Genomic DNA, 27,500 nt, shown 5'->3' on the forward strand with positions numbered 1-27,500 from the left:
TTATGCTGGCTATGTAAACAACCGGGCTGAAATAAAGCATGTTCCAGTCATAAATACCCAGTGTATTATTTATACAATAACACTTCATGGTGGCAGTGGTGGGATAAAGAGATCACCCACGGAGCAGAACGGGAGGGGGATTTGTCCGAGGATAATTCGTGAGGAGCCGAGCTAACTGATAGCAGCGGTCTGCACGTCGGGAGCGACCCAAACGAGAGCGCGCTATGGCTACACACGTACTGACCATGAACTGGACCAGCAAGAGTGAGCAGCGTGTGTTTATTTATTCCTCTCGCTTGCACTTTTAACATGGAGGATTACATATCTGAAATAAAACAGTTTTCTAAACTGGACTTTCAATCGAAGCAGGAGGTAATAAAGGAAGATCTCCATTGAGACAGAGAGACTTTTAAAACTGAAGAAAGATAAGGAAGACTTCTATAAACAAGTTATGGATGCTTTTGATCAGAAGGAGCTGCGCATGGACTTCATTTATAAGTAAAGGTAAGACCATAATAACGTTTTTTTTATTAAATGTGCTTTTCATGATGGTATCCTTACATCACACTCAAATTTTTAAGCGCAGGCCTACATTTACCGCATGCCTTTGGTAAGTTGCGCAGTGAGAAGAAGTTTTAAATTAATTAGCGCCCCGGCGGCAATTCAAGGAAATATGGTATGTTCAAATATTAAAAATATGCACAAAGTGGGTTAAAAATAATCATCGCCTGCGTGTCAAGCTGAGACACAAGAAGGTCTTCCATCCTTCAGGACTTTGATTCATGGGCCATCATCTCTGATTTGAAGGCTTTGATTCAAAAGATGAACTGCAATACACAGATAATAAGACTGCACCCTATCTTAAGACATATAAAGGGTATATTAATGTGACAACAAACTAGCAAAAAAAGTTAGACTCCTTCTGATTTTTTATTTTAAAGGGGCCATATGTAATAATTTCATGTCCCGTCAACATTAAATGGCCCTAATATGTCAAAAGGCATCAATAAATTATGCTATTTTTTAATACCTTTATAACTGCTAGTAGCTACTGCCACTGGTGAAGTTACTAAACATGTCAGACCTTAGTAAGTCTAGACTGACCATACGTCCTCTTTTCCCCGGACATGTCCTCTGTGAGAGTCCAGTCTATTGTGGATCTAACATAATAGTGAGAGTCTAGTACATAGTGGATCTAACATAATAGTGTGAGAGTCCAGTCCATAGTGGATCTAACATAATAGTGAGAGTCCAGTCCATAATGGATCGAACATAATAGTGTGAGAGTCCAGTCCATAGTGGATCTAACATAATAGTGAGAGTCCAGTCCATAGTAGATCTAACGTAATAGTGTGAGAGTCCAGTCCATAGTAGATCTAACATAATAGTGAGGGTCCAGTCCATAGTGGATCTAACATAATAGTGTGAGAGTCCAGTCCATAGTGGATCTAACATAATAGTGTGAAAGTACAGTCCATAGTGGATCTAACGTAATAGTGAGAGTCCAGTCGACAGTAGATCCAACATAATAGTGTGAGAGTCCAGTCCATAGTGGATCTAACATAATAGTGAGAGTCCAGTCCATAGTGGAGCTAACATAATAGTGTGAAAGTCCAGTCCATAGTGGATCTAACACAATAGTGTGAGAGTCCAGTCCATAGTGGATCTAACATAATAGTGTGAGAGTCCAGTCCATAGTGGATCTAACATAATAGTGTGAGAGTCCGGTCCATAGTGGATCTAACATAATAGTGAGAGTCCAGTCAATTGTGGATCCAACATAATAGTGAGAGTCCAGTCCATAATGGATCTAAGATAAAAGTTTGAGAGTCCAGTCCATAGTGGATCTAACACAATAGCGTGAGAGTCCAGTCCATAGTGGATCTAACACAATAGCGTGAGAGTCCAGTCCATAGTGGATCTAATATAATAGTGAGAGTCCATTCCACAGTGGATCTAACATAATAGTGTGAGAGTCCAGTCTGTAGTGGATCTAACATAATAGTGTGAGAGTCCGGTCCATAGTGGATCTAACATAATAGTGAGAGTCCAGTCAATTGTGGATCCAACATAATAGTGAGAGTCCAGTCCATAGTGGATCTAACATAATAGTGTGAGAGTCCAATCCATAGTGGATCTAACATAATAGTGAGAGTCCAGTCCATAGTGGAGCTAACATAATAGTGTGAAAGTCCAGTCCATAGTGGGTCTAACATAATAGTGTGAGAGTCCAGTCCATAGTGGATCTAACATAATAGTGTGAGAGTCCAGTCCATAGTGGATCTAACGTAATAGCGTGAGAGTCCAGTCCATAGTGGATCTAACATAATAGTGTGAGAGTCCAGTCCATAGTGGATCTAACACAATAGCGTGAGAGTCCAGTCCATAGTGGATCTAACACAATAGCGTGAGAGTCCAGTCCATAGTGGATCTAACATAATAGTGAGAGTCCAGTCCATAGTGGATCTAACATAATAGTGTGAGAGTCCAATCCATAGTGGATCTAACATAATAGTGTGAAAGTCCAGTCCATAGTGGATCTAACACAATAGTGTGAGAGTCCAGTCCATAGTGGATCTAACATAATAGTGTGAGAGTCCAGTCCATAGTGGATCTAACATAATAGTGTGAGAGTCCGGTCCATAGTGGATCTAACATAATAGTGAGAGTCCAGTCAATTGTGGATCCAACATAATAGTGAGAGTCCAGTCCATAATGGATCTAAGATAAAAGTTTGAGAGTCCAGTCCATAGTGGATCTAACACAATAGCGTGAGAGTCCAGTCCATAGTGGATCTAACACAATAGCGTGAGAGTCCAGTCCATAGTGGATCTAACATAATAGTGAGAGTCCATTCCACAGTGGATCTAACATAATAGTGTGAGAGTCCAGTCTGTAGTGGATCTAACATAATAGTGTGAGAGTCCGGTCCATAGTGGATCTAACATAATAGTGAGAGTCCAGTCAATTGTGGATCCAACATAATAGTGAGAGTCCAGTCCATAGTGGATCTAACATAATAGTGTGAGAGTCCAATCCATAGTGGATCTAACATAATAGTGAGAGTCCAGTCCATAGTGGAGCTAACATAATAGTGTGAAAGTCCAGTCCATAGTGGGTCTAACATAATAGTGTGAGAGTCCAGTCCATAGTGGATCTAACATAATAGTGTGAGAGTCCAGTCCATAGTGGATCTAACGTAATAGCGTGAGAGTCCAGTCCATAGTGGATCTAACATAATAGTGTGAGAGTCCAGTCCATAGTGGATCTAACACAATAGCGTGAGAGTCCAGTCCATAGTGGATCTAACACAATAGTGTGAGAGTCCAGTCCATAGTGGATCTAACATAATAGTGAGAGTCCAGTCCATAGTGGATCTAACATAATAGTGTGAGAGTCCAATCCATAGTGGATCTAACATAATAGTGTGAGAGTCCAGTCCATAGTGGATCTAACATAATAGTGAGAGTCCAGTCCATAATGGATCGAACATAATAGTGTGAGAGTCCAGTCCATAGTGGATCTAACATAATAGTGTGAGAGTCCAGTCCATAGTGGATCCAACACAATCGTGTGAGAGTCCAATCCATAGTGGATCTAACATAATAGTGAGAGTCCAGTCCACGGTGGATCCAACATAATAGTGTGAGAGTCCAGTCCATAGTGGATCTAACATAATAGTGAGAGTCCAGTCCATAGTGGATCTAACATAATAGTGAGAGTCCAGTCCATAGTGGATCTAACATAATAGTGAGAGTCCAGTCCACGGTGGATCCAACATAATAGTGTGAGAGTCCAGTCCATAGTGGATCTAACATAATAGTGAGAGTCCAGTCTATAGTGGATCTAACATAATAGTGAGAGTCCAGTCCATAGTGGATCTAACATAATAGTGAGAGTCCAGTCCATAATGGATCTAAGGTAAAAGTTTGAGAGTCCAGTCCATAGTGGATCTAACATAACAGTGAGAGTCCAGTCCATAGTGGATCTAACACAATAGTGTGAGAGTCCAGTCCATAGTGGATCTAACATAATCGTGTGAGAGTCCAATCCATAGTGGATCTAACATAATAGTGAGAGTCCAGTCCATAGTGGATCCAACATAATAGTGTGAGAGTCCAGTCCATAGTGGATCTAACATAATATTGTGAAAGTCCAGTCCATAGTGGATCCAACATAATAGTGAGAGTCCAGTCCATAGTGGATCCAACATAATAGTTAGAGTCCAGTCCATAGTGGATCTAACATAATAGTGAGAGTCCAGTCCATAGTGGATCTAACACAATATCGTGAGAGTCCAGTCCATAGTGGATCTAACACAATATCGTGAGAGTCCAGTCCATAGTTTGGGTCAGCAGAAGACCATTCTGAGTGGAGACAGGTCAGCAGTCCAAAGACGTCCCCAGCCGTCAAACATCTTCTCAGACTTTTACCTACATCTGTCTCCAAAGATGATAAGTTCCACATCAAAAAAACCCTGCCAGACACAAGACATTCCTCATGGAAACATGAATTGTGAACATTCCCGGCATTCTCTGCCGGCGTCCCCACAAAACTGCAATGAAGGGGAGCCTTGGGAACAGTGTGAGGTATAAAATAAACAAAAGGAAATTAGGGCGTTTAAGGAGGGCGAGAAGGTTCCTGAGTGAGGAACACAGAGTAGAAATAGAGGAGGAAAGAAAGGCAGTGTGGGGGGAACTGAGACTCATTGTTAGGCAGCTGATTTACGAGGGCACGGGGGCTCCCGGGCCCCGCCAGTGGAGAAGATAGAACTTCTGTCGCTATATCACCCTGAGCCCTTTGTGTGCTTTGTGCCGAGACGGGGCTGGGGGGCTGTGTGGAGATGAAAGTGGGTGCAGAGCGACCGGGACGATTGTTGGTAGAGTGGCGCTGTGCCCTGGCAGACTGCGGGCCTGCACATCCTCCTCACCACAAACAGCAGCTCTGATCAAAAGCCGCACTGTTCCCTCCCTCCTGCGACTCAGAAGTCTTTGAAAAACTTCTCACAATATTCCAGACAACCATGAGGACGATGCCAGGCAGCCTGCTGAATAACAACTTAGCTCCAACCAACAAACCCCGTTTCCATATGAGTTGGGAATTTGTGTTTGATGTAAATATAAACAGAATACAATGATTTGCAAATCCTTTTCAAGCCATATTCAGTTGAATATGCGACAAAGACAACATATTTGATGTTCGAACTCATAAACTTAATTAATTTAGAATTTCATGGCTGCAAAACATGCCAAAGTAGTTGGGAAAGGGCATGTTCACCACTGTGTTACATCACCTTTTCTTTTAACAACACTCAATAAACGTTTGGGAACTGAGGAAACTAATTGTTGAAGCTTTGAAAGTGGAATTCTTTCCCTTTCTTGTTTTATGTAGAGCTTCAGTCGTTCAACATGCTACAAAAACAACATATTTGATGGTTGAACTAATAAACTTTATTTTTTTTGCAAATAATAATTAACTTAGAATTTCATGGCTGCAACACGTGCCAAAGTAGTTGGGAAAGGGCATGTTCACCACTGTGTTACATCACCTTTTCTTTTAACAACACTCAATAAACGTTTGGGAACTGAGGAAACTAATTGCTGAAGCTTTGAAAGTGGAATTCTTTCCCATTCTTGTTTTATGTAGAGCTTCAGTCCTTCAACAGTGCTGTCGTATTTTACGCTTCATAATGCGCCCACACATTTTCCATGGGAGACAGGTCTGGACTGCATGCGGGCCATGAAAGTACCCGCACTCTTTTACTTTGAAGCCACGCTGTTGTAACACATTACATTTCATTATTAAGCGTATTGGATTATACCAAGAATACGTCTACAAACCCTGTTTCCATATGAGTTTTTTTGCAAATAATAATTAACTTGGAAATTCATGGCTGCAACACGTGCCAAAGTAGTTGGGAAAGGGCATGTTCACCACTGTGTTACATCACCTTTTCTTTTAACAACACTCAATAAACATTTGGGAACTGAGGAAATTAATTGTTGAAGTTTTGAAAGTGGAATTATTTCCCATTTTTGTTTTATGTAGAGCTTCAGTCCTTCAACAGTCTCCGCTGTCCTATTTTACACTTCATAATGCGCCACACATTTTCCATGGGACACAGGTGTTAACTGCAGGCGGGCCATGAAAGTACCCGCACTCTTTTACTTTGAAGCCACGCTGTTGTAACACATTACATTTCATTATTAAGCGTATTGGATTATTCCAAGAATACGTCTACAAACCCTGTTTCCATATGAGTTTTTTTGCAAATAATAATTAACTTGGAATTTCATGGCTGCAACACGTGCCAAAGTAGTTGGGAAAGGGCATGTTCACCACTGTGTTACATCATCTTTTCTTTTAACAACACTCAATAAACGTTTGGGAACTGAGGAAACTAATTGTTGAAGCTTTGAAAGTGGAATTCTTTCCCATTCTTGTTTTATGTAGAGCTTCAGTCCTTCAACAGTCCGGGGTCTTGTTGTCCTATTTTATGCTTCATAATGCGCCATGGGAGACAGGTCTGGACTGCAGGCGGGCCAGGAAAGTACCTGCACTCGTTTTTTACGAAGCCACGCTGTTGTAACACGTGCTGAATGTGGCTTGGCATTGTCTTGCTGAAATAAGCAGGGGCGTCCATGAAAAAGACGGCGCTTAAATGGCAGCATATGTTGTTCCAAAACCTGTATGTACCTTTCAGCATTAATGGTGCCCTCACAGATGTGTAAGTTACCCATGCCTTGGGCACTAATGCACCCCCATACCATCACAGATGCTGGCTTTTGAACTTTGCGTTGATAACAGTCTGGATGGTTCGCTTCCCCTTTGGCCCGGATGAAACAATGTCGAATATTTCCAAAAACAATTTGAAATGTGGACTTGTCAGACCACGGAACACTTTTCCATTTTGCATCAGTCCATCTTGTTGCCTTGTTGGGTCTGCTCCTGTCTCTGGCCATGCTCCCTCCACCCCAGCGGACGATGGCGTGGAACACCGCAGAGGCCACCACAGTGGATATGTTATTTTACTTTTTATTCATAGCTGTATGTAGAAGTGTCTGCTGCTTTAATGTCTTTAATGTCCTCTGTGTTCTTTGATGTTTGATGTTTCCCTCTTACACACATGTAAGAGGGATGTGTACTATGGCTATGAGTTGTTGTTTTTTTTGTTTTTTTTCCCTTGGCCTCAGTCTGCACCCCCACTCCAGGGCCTAGGCTAAGACCGATTTTTTAATTTTATTTTAATCTTCTATTTTTTTCTCTCCCCCCCCCCACCCTCCTTGTTTACCTGTATCTCAACTTTTTTGTAAGGGGCGCTGGAAGCCGGCAAACCCGTCAGCGATCCTGTTCTGTCTCCCTGTAATGTTTGTCTGATCTTGAATGGGATTGTGCTGAAAATTGTAATTTTCCTGACGGAATAAATAAAGTACTATCTATCTATCTATCTTAGATGATCTCGGGCCCAGAGAAGCCAACAGCGTTTCTGGATGTTGTTGATAAATGGCTTTCGCTTTGCATAGTAGAGCTTTAACTTGCACTTACAGATGTAGCGACCAACTGTATTTAGTGACAGTGGTTTTCTGAAGTGTTCCTGAGCCCATGTGGTGATATCCTTTAGATATTGATGTCGGTTTTGGAGGGATCGAAGGTCACGGTCACTCAAAGTTGGTTTCCGGCCATGATGCTTACGTGGAGTGATTTCTCCAGATTCTCTGAACCTTTTGATGATATTATGGAGCGTAGATGTTGAAATCCCTAAATTATTTGCAATTCCACTTTGAGAAAGGTTGTTCTTAAACTGTTTGACTATTTGCTCACGCAGTTGTGGACAAAGGGGTGTACCTCGCCCCATCCTTTCTTGTGAAAGACTGGGCATTTTTTGGGGGAAGCTGTTTTTATAGCCAATCATGGCACCCACCTGTTCCCAATTAGCCTGCACACCTGTGGGATGTTCCAAATAAGTGTTTGATGAGCATTCCTCAACTTTATCAGTATTTATTGCCACCTTTCCCAACTTCTTTGTCACGTGTCACTTTTTTGGCAAGATGGCGGCGCCCGGACGGGCTGCGACACTGCGGTGCTCTTGCTAAAGATGGAACATTTGGCGGAAATGCCGGACAGTTCTGCAGACTTCATGGCTGGCTCGCATCGTGGTCACTCCGTGATCACGTACGACCGCCAGACACTTCTGGATATGGACATATCGGGCCGTTTTGGACTGATAGACGCGGGCGTGCTAAACATGCTAACTAGCATGGGGATACGTCGGCGGCTACATCCAGCGGCCTGTGAAGCAGCGGAGTCTAGTAGCAGCGGGGGCCGTCTACGGAGCAGACGCCAGCGGTGTGATCGAAAACGCGGATGTCGAGCGGGGCTAAAAACAAAGCAGAAGGCTAATCCCCACAGAACACCACTTCCCTCCACCCTGAAGCTTCTATGTCCCACTCTCCCCTGTGGAGGGGATCCGGTCCGATCCGGTGGCCATGTACTGCTTGCCTGTGTATCGGCTGGGGACATCTCTGCGCTGCTGATCCGCCTCGACATCTCTGCGCTGCTGATCCGCCTCCGCTTGGGATGGTTTCCTGCTGGCTCCGCTGTGAACGGGACTCTTGCTGCTGAGTTGGACCCGCTTTGGACTGGACTCTCGCGACTGTGTTGGATCCATTGTGGATTGAACTTTCACAGTATCATGTTAGACCCGCTCGACATCCATTGCTTTCCTCCTCTCCAAGGTTCTCATAGTCATCATTGTCACAGACGTCCCACTGGATCATTATTGTCACCGATGTCCCACTGGGTGTGAGTTTTCCTTGCCCTTATGTGGGCCTACCGAGGATGTCGTGGTGGTTTGTGCAGCCCTTTGAGACACTAGTGATTTAGGGCTATATAAGTAAACATTGATTGATCGATTGAGTGTTGCTGGCATCAAATTCTAAAGTTAATGATTATTTGCACAAAAAACATCAAATATGTTGTCTTTGTAGCATATTCAACTGAATATGGGTTGAAAAGGATTTGCAAATCATTGTATTCTGTTTATATTTACATTTCATATGGAAACGGGGTTTGTAGGATATCCCTGATGCATGAAAATTCTCCCGTGTTTTCTTATCAATGGGACGACGAGTCTGGTGAAACGAGGTCACCTTGTCAGCAGCCTCAAAGGGTCTCGGCGTCGTCTGTTTCCGCACACCAGACTTGCAATGAGGCTTCACTCGGGTTCTCAAAGCCTCGTCTGATTATGCACCTTGGGGGCAAAAAAAAAGCGCTTGCCGAAAGAAAGAAAGAAAGAAAAGGGCGTTTTTAGCACGAGAGGTCACATGCGAGGCCCGGTCAGTAATGCAGAGTCAAAGGAGTTTTCAATCCGTGTCACTGGAGCTTTTCTGATCAAAGCGGCTAATGGGAGTGTCTGATGCGCAGAACTGCAAGGTGGGGTAGGAACACACGCTTTGCATCCATTCACGCCGTGTTAAATTGATGATGACGGGAACTTTGTTCTTTCAACATGTATTATTAAAATGATCTTCAAAACACACCCCCGTGCATATAAAGGGAGCGAAAAGAAGAAGTGGTTTTGCAAAGTCAACTGAACCTTTAAAGTCAACGGAATATTCAGCGGCACGAATAAATCAAAGGAGCTTCTGCGGATTGACTCAGAGTATCTTTTTCTTCTTTTTGAAATGTATTTTGTCCAGACGTGGACTACGGTGTGGTTTGTTTCTACTAGCGATTGGACCGGACACGACGTTAATTAAAACTCATCTGTATACTCTCGCCTTTAATAACAATAATGAATGAACCGAACATTCAAACCTTGAAGTAGCAAGAGAAAATGCATGAATAAAACGTGAATTATTGGTCAGTTTGCTGGAAGTTTCCCGGAAGAGTTAGTGCTGCAAGGGATTCTGGGTATTTGTTCTGTTGTGTTACGGTGCGGATGTTCACCTGACATGTGTTTGTCATTCTTGTTTCATCTCCGTAATATCGCTAAAATTTGCTCCATTTTGTCCACTAAAGACGCCGAGATCATTATCCATGCGTTTGTTACGTCTCGCCTCGATTACTGTAACGTATTATTTTCGGGTCTCCCCATGTCTAGCATTAAAAGATTACAGTTGGTACAAAATGCGGCTGCTAGACTTTTGACAAGAACAAGAAAGTTTGATCATATTACGCCTGTACTGTATATACCTTTATATACATATATACATACATATATACCTATACTGTATATACCTTTATATACATATATACATACATATATACCTATACTGTATATACCTTTATATACATATATACATACATACATACCTATACTGTATATACCTTTATATACATATATACATACATATATACATATACTGTATATACCTTTATATACATATATACATACATATATACCTATACTGGCTCACCTGCACTGGCTTCCTGTGCACTTAAGATGTGACTTTAAGGTTTTACTACTTACGTATAAAATACTACACGGTCTAGCTCCATCCTATCTTGCCGATTGTATTGTACCATATGTCCCGGCAAAAAATCTGCGTTCAAAAGACTCCGGCTTATTAGTGATTCCTAGAGCCCAAAAAAAGTCTGCGGGCTATAGAGTGTTTTCCGTTCGGGCTCCAGTACTCTGGAATGCCCTCCCGGTAACAGTTCGAGATGCTACCTCAGTAGAAGCATTTAAGTCTCACCTTAAAACTCATCTGTATACTCTAGCCTTTAAATAGACCTCCTTTTTAGACCAGTTGATCTGCCGCTTCTTTTCTTTCTCCTATGTCCCCCCCTCCCTTGTGGAGGGGGTCCGGTCCGATGACCATGGATGAAGTACTGGCTGTCCAGAGTCGAGACCCAGGATGGACCGCTCGTCGGGACCCAGGATGGACCGCTCGCCTGTGTATCGGTTGGGGACATCTCTACGCTGCTGATCCGCCTCCGCTTGAGATGGTTTCCTGTGGACGGGACTCTCGATGCTGTCTTGGATCCGCTTGAACTGAACTCTCGCAGCTGTGTTGGGGCTATTATGGATTGAACTTTCAGAGTATCATGTTAGACCCGCTCGACATCCATTGCTTTCGGTCTCCTAGAGGAGGGGGGTTGCCCACACCTGAGGTCCTCCCCAAGGTTTTTCATAGTCAGCATTGTCACTGGCGTCCCACTGGATGTGAATTCTCCCTGCCCACTGGGTGTGAGTTTTCCTTGCCCTTTTGTGGGTTCTTCCGAGGATGTTGTAGTCGTAATGATTTGTGCAGTCCTTTGAGACATTTGTGATTTGGGGCTATATAAATAAACATTGATTGATTGATTGAAGGTAATGACAACTTTAATTATTATTAACTCAGGAAAAGGAACAAACGAAAGGCTATGAAAACTAAAAAACTTGCACTAAGGCAAAACTATGGTCTGTGGATGATGCAGTGAACCTGGCCCTCCACTTCATCCTGGAGCATCTGGACTCCCCAGGAACATGTTTGTGGACTTCAGCTCTGCCTTCAACACCATCCTCCCTGGACTGTTACGAGACGAGCTCTACCAGCTCAGCGTCCCCGACTCCCTTCTGCAGTTGGATCTATGACTTCCTGACGGACCGAAGACAGCACGTACGGCTTGGGAAGATTGTCTCGGACAGTCGAACCACTAACTCTGGTACTCCTCAGGGCTGTGTACTTTCCCCCTGGCTCTTCTCCCTGTACACCAACTGCTGCACCTCCAGTTGCCAGTCGGTAAAGCTGCTGAAGTTTACGGATGACACTACCCTCATCGGGCTCAACTCAGATGGCGATGAGTCCGCCTACAGGAGAGAGGTGGTCTGGATGGCGTCCTGGTGCAGCCTCAACAACCTGGTACTGAACGCCCAGAAAACAGTGGAGATGATCATGGACTTCAAGAAAGTCACACCCTGATTGACTCTCCCAGCCCCGTCTCCATTGTGGACTCCTTCTGTTTCTTGGGCCCCACCATCACCCAAGACCTTAAGAGGTCTTAAGAAACTTAAAGGGGAACATTATCACAATTTCAAAAGGGTTAAAAACAATAAAAATCAGTTCCCAGTGTTGTATTTTTGGAAGTTTTTCAAAAAATTTTACCGGTCCCGGAATATCCCTAAATAAAGCTTTAAAGTGCCTTATTTTCGCTATCTTCGAAACCACTCTCCATTTCCCTGTGACGTCATACAGGGCTGCCAATACAAACAACATGGCGGTTACCATAGTAAGATATAGCGACATTAGCTTGGATTCAGACTCGGATTTCAGCGGCTTAAGCGATTCAACAGATTACGCATGTATTGAAACAGATGGTCGGAGTATGGAGGCAGATAGCGAAAACGAAATTGAAGAAGAAATTGAAGCTATTGAGCGAATAGCTATTGACGCTATTCGGCCATAGCGTGGGTGTACCTAATGAAGTGGCCCGTAGCATGGCTGCCTTGTTAGCATCGCCGGTAAAATGTGCGGACCAAACGATCAGGACTTTTGCATCTTGTGACACTGGGGCAACTTAAATCCGTCGATTGGTAAGTGTTTGTTTCGCATTAAATGTGGGTATCTAGTTTCAAATGTACATACGGCTAGCGTAAATAGCATGTTAGCATCGATTAGGTAGCAGTCATGCCGTGACCAAATATGTCTGATTAGCACATAAGTCAACAACATCAACAAAACTCACCTTTGTGATTTCGTTGACTTTATCGTTGCAAATGCATCTGCAGGTTATCCATACATCTCTGTGCCATGTCTGTCTTAGCATCGCCGGTCAAATGTGGAGACACTCTGGCACATTCAATGGGGGTCTGGCGGCAGATTTCTTGCCAGTGGTGCAACTTGAATCCCTCCCTGTTAGTGTTGTTACACCCTCCGACAACACACCCACGAGGCATGATGTCTCCAAGGTTCCAAAAAATAGTCGAAAAAAACGGAAAATAACAGAGCTGAGACCCGGTGTTTGTAATGTGTTGAAAATGAAAATGGTGGGTGTGTTACCTCGGTGACGTCATCGCTAAAAGACCGATAAACAGAAAGGCGTTTAATTTGCCAAAATTCACCCATTTAGAGTTCGGAAATCGGTTAAAAAAATACTTGGTCTTTTTTCTGCACCATCAAGGTATATATTGACGCTTACATAGGTCTGGTGATAATGATCCCCTTTACTCCTGAGAATCAGCACCTCCAAGTCCGAGTCCATGGTTCTCGCCCGGAAAAGGGTGGAGTGCCATCTCCGGGTTGGGGAGGAGACCCTGCCCCAAGTGGAGGAGTTCAAGTACCTAGGAGTCTTGTTCACGAGTGGGGGAAGAGTGGATCGTGAGATCAACAGGCGGATCGGTGCGGCGTCTTCAGTAATGCGGACGTTGTACCGATCCGTTGTGGGGAAGAAGGAGCTGAGCCGGAAGGCAAAGCTCTCAATTTACCGGTCGATCTACGTTCCCATCCTCACCTATGGTCATGAGCTTTGAGGCATGACCGAAAGGATAAGATCACGGGTACAAGCGGCCGAAATGAGTTTCCAGGTCTCTCCCTTAGAGATAGGGTGAGAAGCTCTGTCATCCGGGAGGAACTCAAAGTAAAGCCGCTGCTCCTCCACATGGAGAGGAGCCAGATGAGGTGGTTCGGGCATCTGGTCAGGATGCCACCCGAACGCCTCCCTAGGGAGGTGTTTAGGGCACGTCCAACCGGTAGGAGGCCACGGGGAAGACCCAGGACACGTTGGGAAGACTATGTCTCCCGGATCGGGATCCCCCGGGAAGAGCTAGACGAAGTGGCTGGGGAGAGGGAAGTCTGGGTTTCCCTGCTTTGGCTGTTGCCCCCGCGACCCGACCTCGGATAAGCGGAAGAAGATGGATGGATGGATGGATGGATGTTCCCCTTTAAGGCGGCGACCAAGATGCTGGTGCAGTTTTATTCAGCCATCATGGAGTCCATCCTCACCTCCTCCATCACCGTGTGGTTCCCCGGCGCCAAAGTCCGAGGATAAGCATGGACTGCAGCGCATCCTACATCCTGCTGAGAAGGTGATTCGCTGCAAGCTCCCATCCCTCCAGGACCTGTTCTCCTCCAGGACCAGGAAGCGTGTGGGTCGGATCACAGCTGACTCTTCTCACCCTGGACACAAACTCCGTTCTTTTCTCCCTTCAGGCAGGAGACTACGGTCCATCCAGACCTACACCTCCAGCCACCTGAACAGTTTTTTCCCTTCGGCCATCAGACACATGAACAAGATCTGATAGCTCACTCTCTCCGTAATATCGCTAAAATTCGCTCCATTTTGTCCACTAAAGACGCTGAGATCATTATCCATGCGTTTGTTACGTCTCGCCTCGATTACTGTAACGTATTATTTTCGGGTCTCCCCATGTCTAGCATTAAAAGATTACAGTTGGTACAAAATGCGGCTGCTAGACTTTTGACAAGAACAAGAAAGTTTGATCATATTACGCCTGTACTGTATATACCTTTATATACATATATACATACATATATACCTATACTGTATATACCTTTATATACATATATACATACATATATACCTATACTGTATATACCTTTATATACATATATACATACATATATACCTATACTGTATATACCTTTATATACATATATACATACATATATACCTATACTGTATATACCTTTATATACATATATACATACATATATACCTATACTGTATATACCTTTATATACATATATACATACATATATACCTATACTGTATATACCTTTATATACATATATACATACATATATACCTATACTGGCTCACCTGCACTGGCTTCCTGTGCACTTAAGATGTGACTTTAAGGTTTTACTACTTACGTATAAAATACTACACGGCCTAGCTCCAGCCTATCTTGCCGATTGTATTGTACCATATGTCCCGGCAAGAAATCTGCGTTCAAAGGACTCCGGCTTATTAGTGATTCCTAGAGCCCAAAAAAAGTCTGCGGGCTATAGAGCGTTTTCCGTTCGGGCTCCAGTACTCTGGAATGCCCTCCCGGTAACAGTTCGAGATGTTACCTCGGTAGAAGCATTTAAGTCTCACCTTAAAACTCATCTGTATACTCTAGCCTTTAAATAGACCTCCTTTTTAGACCAGTTGATCTGCCGCTTCTTTTCTTTCTTCTATGTCCCCCCCTCCCTTGTGGAGGGGGTCCGGTCCGATAACCATGGATGAAGTACTGGCTGTCCAGAGTCGAGACCCAGGATGGACCGCTCGTCGGGACCCAGGATGGACCGCTCGCCTGTATCGGTTGGGGACATCTCTACGCTGCTGATCCGCTTGAGATGGTTTCCTGTGGACGGGACTCTCGCTGCTGTCTTGGAGCCACTATGGATTGAACTTTCACAGTATCATGTTAGACCCGCTCGACATCCATTGCTTTCGGTCCCCTAGAGGGGGGGGGGGGGTTGCCCACATCTGAGGTCCTCTCCAAGGTTTCTCATAGGCAGCATTGTCACTGGCGTCCCACTGGATGTGAATTCTCCCTGCCCACTGGGTGTGAGTTTTCCTTGCCCTTTTGTGGGTTCTTCCGAGGATGTCGTAGTCGTAATGATTTGTGCAGTCCTTTGAGACATTTGTGATTTGGGGCTATATAAATAAACATTGATTGATTGATTGACTTACAGCTCTTCTTATTACCTATTCTGTCTTATATGTCTTCTATGATTGCACCAAGAAAAATTCCTAGTTTGTGAACAAGTTCTCAATGGCAATAAAATCTATTCTGATTCTTGGTACTGTTTTCCTCGCCGAGTATAGAACTAAGGGAATGATCACCTCTTTCACCACTCTGGTAATAAACTCTTGACACGGGCCGTTAACAAAACGTGACCCCAGGCAAATGTCGGTAAGCAGAATCATTTCCGTGGCTCCGACTTCATCAATAATGCAGGCTATTTCTCCTTTTACCAAGAATAAATGTGACGTGTCTGAGTGCTGCAGGTGCTGGATGAACAAATTGGGCCCCCCCCCCCCCCCCATCAAATCACCGCTAAGTAAAACGTGGAGTCTGAAAGGCTGTCTTGCAAAATGTCGGCTGGGATAGATCAGTAGGATCCTCAAAGAGTGAAGTCTCATCAATTCCATGTCATGTTTTTCTCGACCTTGGGAGTCATTAACAAGTCGAGGCGGTCGGAAGTGTCACGATCAATCTGCGCTCTTGGCCGCTGACATTTTTAGACCATTCCAGCCGCGTCGTCCATCCAACTCGCACGTACTGTCAAGCTACCAGAACTAGGAGGTAACAGGATGAAATAGGACTGGCACAGAGTAATGCATACTTGCCAACCTTGAGACCTCCGATTTCGGGAGGTGGGGGGGCTGGGGCGAGGTTAAGAGGGGAGGAGTATATTTAAAGCTAGAATTCACCAAGTCAAGTATTTCATATATATATAAAATTGTGTTTGGATAATTGATACTTCAAACTTGCATAAATAAATCTTAAGGAATTTAACATAACTTGGCTTCTGAGAGCTTCAAAATGTAATGAATAAAATGCTAAAGTTGTTGATAAACTAGCAATTATTTTAATAATCAATTATGGTCATTTTAAATGAATTATTATGATAATTTAAGATTAATTACTTTGAATATGTTTATTTTAATGTATAATTCTATGGCTGGATGTAATAAGGAGTCAGAAAAAATGCAAATAAAAATACAATCAATTTTGATCTTTTTAGCAAAATATAGTAAAAATGTAATTAGTTTTTTTTATTATTAATAAATATATTTATTTTTAGGTAAGACAAACATATATATATATATATATATATATATATATATATATACATATATATATATATATATATATATAATATATATATATATATATATATATATAAAATTGTGTTTAGATAATTGATACTTCAAACTTGCATAAATAAATCTTAAGGAATATAACATAACTTGGCTTCTGAGAGCTTCAAAATGTAATGAATAAAATGCTAAAGTTGTTGATAAACTAGCAATTATTTTAATAATTAAATACGGTTATTTTAAATGAATTATTATGATCATTTAAAATTAATTACTTTGAAAATGTTTATTTTAATGTATAATTCTATGGCTGGATGTAATGAGGAGTCAGAAAAAATGCAAATAAAAATACAATCAATTATGATGTTTTTAGCAAAATATAGTAAAAATGTAATTAGTTTTTTTATTAATAAATATATTTATTTTTAGGTAAGATAAACACACATATATATATATACATATATATATATATATACATATATATATATATATAATTGTGTTTAGATAATTGATACTTCAAACTTGCATAAATAAATCTTAAGGAATTTAACATAACTTGGCTTCTGAGAGCTTCAAAATGTAATGAATAAAATGCTAAAGTTGTTGATAAACAAGCAATTATTTTAATAATTGAATATGGTCATTTTAAATGAATTATTATGATAATTTAAAATTAATTACTTCAAATATGTTTATTTTAATGTATAATTCTATGGCTGGATGTAATGAGGAGTCAGAAAAAAATACAAATAAAAATACAATCAATTTTGATGTTTTTAGCAAAATATAGTAAAAATGTAATTAGCTTTTTTTTTATTAATAAATATATTTATTTTTAGGTAACATATATATATATATATATATATATATATATATATATAATTGTGTTTAGATAATTGATACTTCAAACTTGCATAAATAAATCTTAAGGAATTTAACATAACTTGGCTTCTGAGAGCTTCAAAATGTGATGAATAAAATGCTAAAGTTGTTGATAAACAAGCAATTATTTTAATAATTAAATATGGTCATTTTAAATGAATTATTATGATAATTTAAAATAAATTACTTTGAATATCCATCCATCCATTTTCTACCGCTTATTCCCTTTTGGGGTCGCGGGGGGCGCTGGTGCCTATCTCAGCTACAATCGGGCGGAAGGCGGGGTACACCCTGGACAAGTCGCCACCTCATCAATATGTTTATTTTAATGTATAATTCTATGGCTGGATGTAATAAGGAGTCAGAAAAAAATACAAATAAAAATACAATCAATTTTGATGTTTTTAGCAAAATATAGTAAAAATGTATTTAGTTTTTTTTTTATTAATAAATATATTTATTTTTAGGTAAGATAAACATAATAATACAATTTATCTCTAAAAAAAAAAAATTCTTGTACGGGCCGGTACCAATCGATCCACGGACCGGTACCGGTACCAGTGGTTGGGGACCACTGCCCAATGTCAACAACACAGTCGGCGGCCCTTCGGTGCGCAGCTCGTACATCGCCGCCCTCAATACAAGAGGGTTGCCAAGTATGGACGAATGACAACTTGAATTTCATCACTTGAAAAACATAGAACATCCAGAACATGCAATGGGGATCTCAAATCACCAAGATGTTGACGACTCCAACGGTAATGGTGATGCATGGTGATGGAATGGCCTTGCTCGGACGGAATGAGAGCGAAACAGAAGCGGATGTCCAAAGAACAAGCGGGGATGGTGTGGTTGAAACAGACAAGAGGGTTCCTCACACATTTACCTGCATCACCACCTGCTGCCATGCCAACGGCTGGCTGGTGGCAGGGTTCGGCGGCGGATTGTCCCGCCCGAGCTGCAGGGTGCGGCGCTCTTCCTCCAGCGCCCGGGTCAACTGCTCGAAACGAGCCTCTTGCTCTTTCACCGACGCCAGGATGCTGGCGGCTGAGCGCACGTCGTAGTCCTCCATGTCCGGTATCGGCTGCGCTTTTCCCTGATCGTCCAGGTTCAGGAGGGACGGTGGAGAAGGGGAAGGAGGAGGTACCACGTCAGTAAAGACACCTCCAGCCTCAAGGAAGACTGAGGTCCTTTCTACACTAAGGTTAAATCCTAACCTTATCCTTGTCCACACACACACACGATGGTCGTTTAAGACATCCGGAAAATGCGCACCTCTAGTGTTGCTTTGTGTGCCGGTTCTTAAATGTCACTTATCTGAACAATATCCAGTGTTGTGGTATTTCAATGAACTGCAATCCAGTGAACTGTGGGGCTCTATGGTGGTGAATCACACCTGAGCCATCATAAATTACCGTATTTCCTTGAATTGCCGCCGGGTATATAGTATGCGCCTGCCTAGAATTACTGCCGGGTCAAACTCGTTTCGCAAAATAATTAGCGCATGCTTAGCATAACCGCCAGCTCAGGAGTAACGCCGAGTCGAACTCGTTTCGCAAAATATTATTTTTATTAGCGTATGTCTAGAATTTCCTCCGTTTCGCCAAATAATTAGCATATGCCTAAAATTTCCCCAGGGTCAAACTCGTCACGTCACGAGTGACACTTCACCTGTCATCATTTTCAAAATGAAGGAGGCTGATTTCAATCTATTGAAATCGCATAAAGGGAAGAAGATTACGAGCTATTCAGTAGGATTGAAGGTCCAAGCTGTTAAATATGCTAAAAAAATAACAGTAAGCAGCTATGTTTTATTAATATACCGTAGCTGCGTGTGTCAAATATGAGTCATTAAATGAATCCCGCCTCTTGGTGGTAGTGATCCTTCTTGCGACTACTCGGCTGCAGAAGAAGTGACAACAAGCAGCAAGAGTGAGCAGCGATCTTTTGTTTTTTCCTCTCGCTTGCACTTTTAACATGGAGGATTACATATCTAAAAAAAAAAGTTTTCTAAACTGGACTTTCAATGGAAGCAGGAGGTAATAGAGGAAGATCTCCATCGAGACAGAGAGACTTTTAAAACTGAAGAAAGATAAGGAAGACTTCTATAAACAAGTTATCGATGCTTTTGATCAGAAGGAGCTGCGCATGGACTTCATTTATAAGTAAAGGTAAGACCATAATAAAGTTTTTTTTAATTAAATGTGCTTTTCATGATGGTATCCTTACATCACACTCAAATGTATAAGCGCAAGCCTAAATTTACCGCATGCCTTTGGTAAACGCCGGAGTGAGAAGAAGTTTTAAATTAATTAGCGCCCCGGCGGCAATTAAAGGAAATACTGTAATCAAATCTTTAATGGACATGTGAAAGTAGAAAATGTGATAAAGAACATTTTACAACAATTAATCTAGGGATCTAAATATCTGGTCAGGACACTCCTCACTCTTTTGTCTTCACCTTCATTGTCCGTTGGTTTTTGGTGACTTTATATAATCTGCACCGAGACGTTGAGTCCGCGACATACATGGCGAACAATAACCGACAAAGTCTGGCTACTTTGCCAGTCCAAATTATTTCGATGTTTTCCGTGGTTTTCCCTCGATGGCCTTGTTATCACGTCCACGGGAAGAAGGGACTAAGTTTTTCGTTAAGTAGAACCACAGCCGACCTGGACATTGGAAAGTTCTCTTGCCGTCTGAGAAGTGTTGTATCCCAAATAGCTGCAATGGCTTTTCCCTTTTTGGCTAAGAGAGCCATGAAAGCCAAATATATTACAAATGTATTTCCGTGAGAGCCGTATAATATTTTTTAACACTGAATACAACAAAATGCGTGCATTTTTAAAGTATAATAAGTCTCTTATTCCTTTTAATAAGATTTTTATTCTGAAGTTAACCAATAATAATGAAATTACTTACCATTAATGCGAGTTTATGAACAGGTATGGTAGAAAACGGTTGGATGGATTAAAATGCATGAGAATGTTTTATATATTAAATGTTATTTTTAACACTGTGATTATGTTAGAATAATTATGTGTATATTATCACACAATATTTATGCTTAAGAGCCGTTGCTATAATTATTGTCAATTGTGCTGAAGTGAAATTTTTCTTTGTCTGTGCAAAGCTGGCAATCCAAAAGATTGCAAGTTAGTCCGGTATCAGTGTCTATGTCCATGGAACGGTCTGCTAACTGCCAAGGCCGAACACCGCCATGACGCAGACAGAGCAGAGAGACAAGGCGATATCACCAGCATCAACACATTTGCATTTTTGTATACTCACATATTGTGTCTAACTGGAGTTGTCGAGATTACCCCCTTCCCTCAGCGACAGCTTCAGTGATGTAAACAAGGACTTCCCAAATAAATAGAGGAAGCACACAGGCTGGACTTTTAGAACGTAGTTTGGATCTGTAACTAGAATACAGCCCAAAACACGTTTCCTCAATGAGCCAAATTGATCTCTGTCTCTGCATTATTCCTTGCTTCTGGTCTGCTTAATAGATGTCATCAGTGTTTGAACCTGACAGATTACCAGCGGATATAATGTAGAAGCTAAGATTTATTCAAGAGCCAGATGCAGTCATCTGGCTCGAGAGCCACAAGTTCCCTACCCCTGTCTTAAGGCGTTCATGTTTGATTTCCACAAGCGTCTGTACTTTCTAGTGTTTACCGCCGAGTGGTTAAGAAGCTGGCTGTGGCGCGTTCTTTCTGGCGTCACTTCCTCTCCGAAGTCATTTTGTAAACAATCGATGAGTCCATACAGAGCCGGAGATTCAAGAAATACACGGCGCACTTACCCGTGTAAAACATTATCCAAGGAGGTGGACCTTAAAGTCCTACTGAAAGCCACTACTAGCGACCACGCAGTCTGATAATTTATATATCAATGATGAAATATTAACATTGCAACACATGCCAATATGGCCGCTTTAGTTTACAAAATTTCCATTTTAAATTTCGCGCGGAAGTATCATGCTGAAACGTCGCGGTATGATGACGCGTGCGAGTGACGTCACGCATTGTAGAGGACATTTTGTTCCAGCACCGTTCACAACTACAGTATAAGTCATCTGTTTTCATCGCATAATTCCACAGTATTCTGGACATCTGTGTTGCTGAATCTTTTGCAATTTGTTCAATGAATAATGGAGACGTCAAAGAAGAAAGCTGTAGGTGGGAAGCGGAGTATTGAGGCCGCCTTTAGCAACACAAACACAGTCTGTGTTTCATTGTTTACATTCCCGAAAGATGACAGTCAAGGTTTACTATGGAACAGAGTGGTCAAGCGAACATGGTTGGATTGGACCACACACACAAACTACAATTTAGCAGCGATCATTTCAAATATAGTGTTTCGAAAAGGGTCCCTTGCAAAGGGCAGAGATGGGCATTGCCACCACCCGTCAACAGGTGCTGAAGAAAGGTGCGGGGCTGACCTTCAGGTTGTACAGGTACGACCATATAATCTCACTAAAACACTAGTAACACAATAAGCAGATAAGGGATTTTCCAGAATTATCCTAGTAAATGTGTCTAAAGACATCTGAATCGCTCCAACTGTATTGTCTTTTTGTTTTGTTTTTTCTAGTTGTAGATTCCTAAAGTAGCCTTAAGCTTGACGCTCAACAAAACAAAACTCCAGACGTTCTTCTTTGTTTGTATGGTTTACTTGTGATCTTAATAATTCAAAACATAAAACAGTCACGATGTGGGAACAAATGAATGACAAAATAGAGTTTGTTGCAGTACTAGTTAGAAAAAGTATGAATGAGAATAAGTATGAGTGAGGTCAAAAAACTGTGTGGCTCGATTCCACCGCACCTGACAGCAATTACCCATAACACCTTGTGTCCAAAAACCCCCTTACCACACAGATCCTTCCGCCATATATGCAAATAAAACAGTTACGTCATCAAATCATTTTGACAAATGTAATAATTACAATTAAAGTGAGATTTATATAATTACTCTAAGCATTCAATATATCAATTTTCTTATCATGCAAATAAAGTAAATAGTCCCCTTTTGGCTGAATAAACATAAAGCACCTTCCATAAAATGTAAATTAACTTAAACAGTATTTAGGCTCCTACACTAGTCCTTCACTCTAACTTTCCTCATCCACGAATGTTTCATCCTCGCTCAAATTAATGGGGAAATCGTCGCTTTTTCGGTCCGAATTGCTCTCCCTGCTGGTGGCCATGATTGTAAACAATGTTCAGATGGGCATCGCCACCACCCGTCGACTGGTGCTGAAGAAAGGTGTGTGGCCGACCTTCAGGTTGTAGAGGTACGACCGTATAATCTCACTAAAACACTAGAAACACAATAAGCAGATAAGGGATATTCCAGAATTATCCTAGTAAATGCGTCTAATAACATCTGAATCGCTTCCACTGTATAGTCTTTTTTTTCTAGTTCTGCACTCTCACTTTCCTCATCCACGAATCTTTCATCCCCGCTCAAATTAATGGGGAAATCGTCGCTTTCTCGGTCCGAATCGCTCTAGCTGCTGGTGGCCATGATTGTAAACAATGTTCAGATGGGTATCTCCACCACCCGTCGACTGGTGCTGAAGAAAGGTGTGTGGCCGACCTTCAGGTTGTACAGGTACGACCATATAATCTCACTAAAACACTAGTAACACAATAAGCAGATAAGGGATTTTACAGAATTATCCTAGTAAATGCGTCTAATAACATCTGAATCACTTCCACTGTATAGTCTTTTTTTTTTCTAGTTCTTCACTCTCACTTTCCTCATCCACGAATCTTTCATCCTCGCTCAAATTAATGGGGAAATCGTAGCTTTTTCGGTCTGAATTGCTCTCCCTGCTGGTGGCCATTATTGTAAACAATGTTCGGATGGGCATCGCCACCACCCGTCGACTGGTGCTGAAGAAAGGTGCGGGGCCGACCTTCAGGTTGTACAGGTACGACCATATAATCTCACTAAAACACTAGTAACACAATAAGCAGATAAGGGATTTTACAGAATTATCCTAGTAAATGCGTCTAATAACATCTGAATCGCGTCCACTGTATAGTCTTTTTTTTTTTCTAGTTCTTCACTCTCACTTTCCTCATCCACGAATCTTTCATCCTCGCTCAAATTAATGGGGAAATCGTAGCTTTTTCGGTCTGAATCGCTCTAGCTGCTGGTGGCCATGATTGTAAACAATGTTCAGATGGGCATCGCCACCACCCGTCGACTGGTGCTGAAGAAAGGTGTGTGGCTGACCTTCAGGTTGTACAAGTACGACCGTATAATCTCACTAAAACACTAGTAACACAATAAGCAGATAAGGGATTTTACAGAATTATCCTAGTAAATGTGTCTAATAACACCTGAATCGCTTCCACTGTATAGTCTTTTTTTTTTCTAGTTCTTCACTCTCACTTTCCTCATCCACAAATCTTTCATAACCGCTCAAATTAATGGGGAAATCGTCGCTTTTTCGGTCTGAATCGCTCTAGCTGCTGGTGGCCATGATTGTAAACAATGTTCAGATGGGCATCGCCACCACCCGCGACTGGTGCTGAAGAAAGGTGTGTGGCCGACCTTCAGGTTGTACAGGTACGACCATATAATCTCACTAAAACACTAGAAACACAATAAGCAGATAAGAGATATTCCAGAATTATCCTAGTAAATGCATCTCATAACATGTGAATCGCTTCCACTGTATAGTCTTTTTTTTCTAGTTCTGCACTCTCACTTTCCTCATCCACGAATCTTTCATCTTCGCTCAAATTAATAGGGAAATCGTCGCTTTTTCGGTCCGAATTGCTCTCCCTGCTGGTGGCCATGATTGTAAACAATGTTCAGATGGGCATCGCCACCACCCGTCGACTGGTGCTGAAGAAAGGTGTGTGGCCGACCTTCAGGTTGTAGAGGTACGACCATATAATCTCACTAAAACACTAGTAACACAATAAGCAGATAAGGGATTTTACAGAATTATCCTAGTAAATGCGTCTAATAACATCTGAATCACTTCCACTGTATAGTCTTTTTTTTTTTCTAGTTCTTCACTCTCACTTTCCTCATCCACAAATCTTTCATCCTCGCTCAAATTAATGGGGAAATCGTCGCTTTTTCGATCTGAATCGCTCTAGCTGCTGGTGGCCATGATTGTAAACAATGTTCAGATGGGCATCGCCACCACCCTCGACTGGTGCTGAAGAAAGGTGTGTGGCCGACCTTCAGGTTGTACAGGTACGACCATATAATCTCACTAAAACACTAGAAACACAATAAGCAGATAAGGGATATTCCAGAATTATCCTAGTAAATGCATCTAATAACATCTAAATCGCTTCCACTGTATAGTCTTTTTTTTCTAGTTCTGCACTCTCACTTTCCTCATCCACGAATCTTTCATCCTCGCTCAAATTAATAGGGAAATCGTCGCTTTTTCGGTCCGAATTGCTCTCCCTGCTGGTGGCCATGATTGTAAACAATGTTCAGATGGGCATCGCCTCCACCCGTCGACTGGTGCTGAAGAAAGGTGCGGGGGCCGACCTTCAGGTTGTACAGGTACGACCATATAATCTCACTAAAACACTAGAAACACAATAAGCAGATAAGGGATATTCCAGAATTATCCTAGTAAATGCATCCCATAACATCTGAATCGCTTCCACTGTATAGTCTTTTTTTTCTAGTTCTGCACTCTCACTTTCCTCATCCACGAATCTTTCATCCTCGCTCAAATTAATGGGGAAATCATCGCTTTTTCGGTCTGAATTGCTCTCCCTGCTGGTAGCCATTATTGTAAACAATGTTCGGATGGGCATCGCCACCACCCGTCGACTGGTGCTGAAGAAAGGTGCGGGGCCGACCTTCAGGTTGTACAGGTACGACCATATAATCTCACTAAAACACTAGTAACACAATAAGCAGATAAGGGATTTTACAGAATTATCCTAGTAAATGCGTCTAATAACATCTGAATCGCTCCCACTGTATAGTCTTTTTTTTTTTCTAGTTCTTCACTCTCACTTTCCTCATCCACAAATCTTTCATCCTCGCTCAAATTAATGGGGAAATCGTCGCTTTTTCGGTCTGAATCGCTCTAGCTGCTGGTGGCCATGATTGTAAACAATGTTCGGATGGGCATCGCCACCACCCGTCGACTGGTGCTGAAGAAAGGTGCGGGGCCGACCTTCAGGTTGTACAGGTACGACCATATAATCTCACTAAAACACTAGTAACACAATAAGCAGATGAGAGATTTTACAGAATTATCCTAGTAAATGCGTCTAATAACATCTGAATCGCTTCCACTGTATAGTCTTTTTTTTCTAGTTCTGCACTCTCACTTTCCTCATCCACGAATCTTTCATCCTCGCTCAAATTAATGGGGAAATCGTCGCTTTTTCGGTCCGAATCGCTCTCGCTGCTGGTGGCCATGATTGTAAACAATGTTCAGATGGGCATCGCCACCACCCGTCGACTGGTGCTGAAGAAAGGTGCGAGGCCGACCTTCAGGTTGTACAGGTACGACCATATAATCTCACTAAAACACTAGAAACACAATAAGCAGATAAGGGATATTCCAGAATTATCTTAGTAAATGCATCCCATAACATCTGAATCGCTTCCACTGTATAGTCTTTTTTTTCTAGTTCTGCACTCTCACTTTCCTCATCCACGAATCTTTCATCCTCGCTCAAATTAATGGGGAAATCGTCGCTTTTTCGGTCCGAATTGCTCTCCCTGCTGGTGGCCATGATTGTAAACAATGTTCAGATGGGCATCGCCACCACCCGTCGACTGGTGCTGAAGAAGGGTGTGTGGCCGACCTTCAGGTTGTACAGGTACGACCATATAATCTCACTAAAACACTAGTAACACAATAAGCAGATGAGAGATTTTACAGAATTATCCTAGTAAATGCGTCTAATAACATCTGAATCGCGTCCACTGTATAGTCTTTTTTTTTTCTAGTTCTTCACTCTCACTTTCCTCATCCACGAATCTTTCATCCTCGCTCAAATTAATGGGGAAATCATCGCTTTTTCGGTCTGAATCGCTTTAGCTGCTGGTGGCCATGATTGTAAACAATGTTCAGATGTGAGGAGCTCCACAACCCGTGACGTCACGCGCACATCGTCTGCTACTTCCGGTACAGGCAAGGCTTTTTTATTAGCGACCAAAAGTTGCGAACTTTATGGTCGATGTTCTCTACTAAATCCTTTCAGCAGAAATATGGCAATATGGCGAAATGATCAAGTATGACACATAGAATGGACCTGCTATCCCCGTTTAAATTAGCCTTTAAACGATGGTTTAGTGTGGCTAAAACGGGGCTTAGGCTAAAAATAGTTGTTCGTTTAAGGAGTTATCTGGCTCAGTGTTGACAAGGCCTGAGTTGCACCAGCAAGCATGCGCCAGCTTCACAAAAGTCTGATCACGACAAATTAAACTGAGACAATTAGATCGTCTGAGGGGTGAGATGGTCATTGCACTGAGTGGCATCTGAGCAACTCAAATCTCTTTAATTCTGCACTTTTTCCGACTCTAACGCCCTAAAGGGAAGAAGTTAAAATCCTCCCCAGAAATGAAAGCCTGCACGGGGTAAGGAGGATTTTTCAAAGCCCAGCCCAGCAGACACTTTAATTGAGGCACTGGCTGGCTGCCAATTAAGTGTTTGCCCTCAGAAGTTGGAGGCCCATTGGATCATTTGGTAGAAAAAAAAAGATGACACTCCACAAAACATCACTGAGGCAAAATGGGAACATCAGCCACCAACTGCTTGCACCATAAAAGGAATGAAACATCACTCACGTGGGACACTTTTACACATCATCAAACCTTAACTTTATGCATTTCGATTTGAAGATC

General features: G+C 42.1%; 1 protein-coding gene across 6 annotated transcripts in view; it reads right to left on the bottom strand.

Moving 5' to 3' along the window:
- Positions 1 to 18,754, bottom strand: part of arvcfb (ARVCF delta catenin family member b) — a 334,691-nt gene extending 315,937 nt beyond the window's left edge. For 3 of the 6 annotated variants that reach the window (XM_061907096.1, XM_061907097.1, XM_061907092.1), the window contains exon 1: positions 18,527 to 18,754. In XM_061907096.1, the coding sequence (XP_061763080.1) occupies positions 18,527 to 18,712 (186 nt within the window). In that variant the 5' untranslated portion in view covers positions 18,713 to 18,754. The remainder of the gene's footprint in view (positions 1 to 18,526) is intronic. The other 3 variants (XM_061907095.1, XM_061907094.1, XM_061907093.1) reach the window with 1 other exon arrangement.
- Between the last annotated feature and the right edge of the window lie 8,746 nt (positions 18,755 to 27,500).

Source organism: Nerophis ophidion, linkage group LG07 (genome assembly GCF_033978795.1).
Source record: "Nerophis ophidion isolate RoL-2023_Sa linkage group LG07, RoL_Noph_v1.0, whole genome shotgun sequence".
Lineage (NCBI taxonomy): Eukaryota > Metazoa > Chordata > Actinopteri > Syngnathiformes > Syngnathidae > Nerophis > Nerophis ophidion.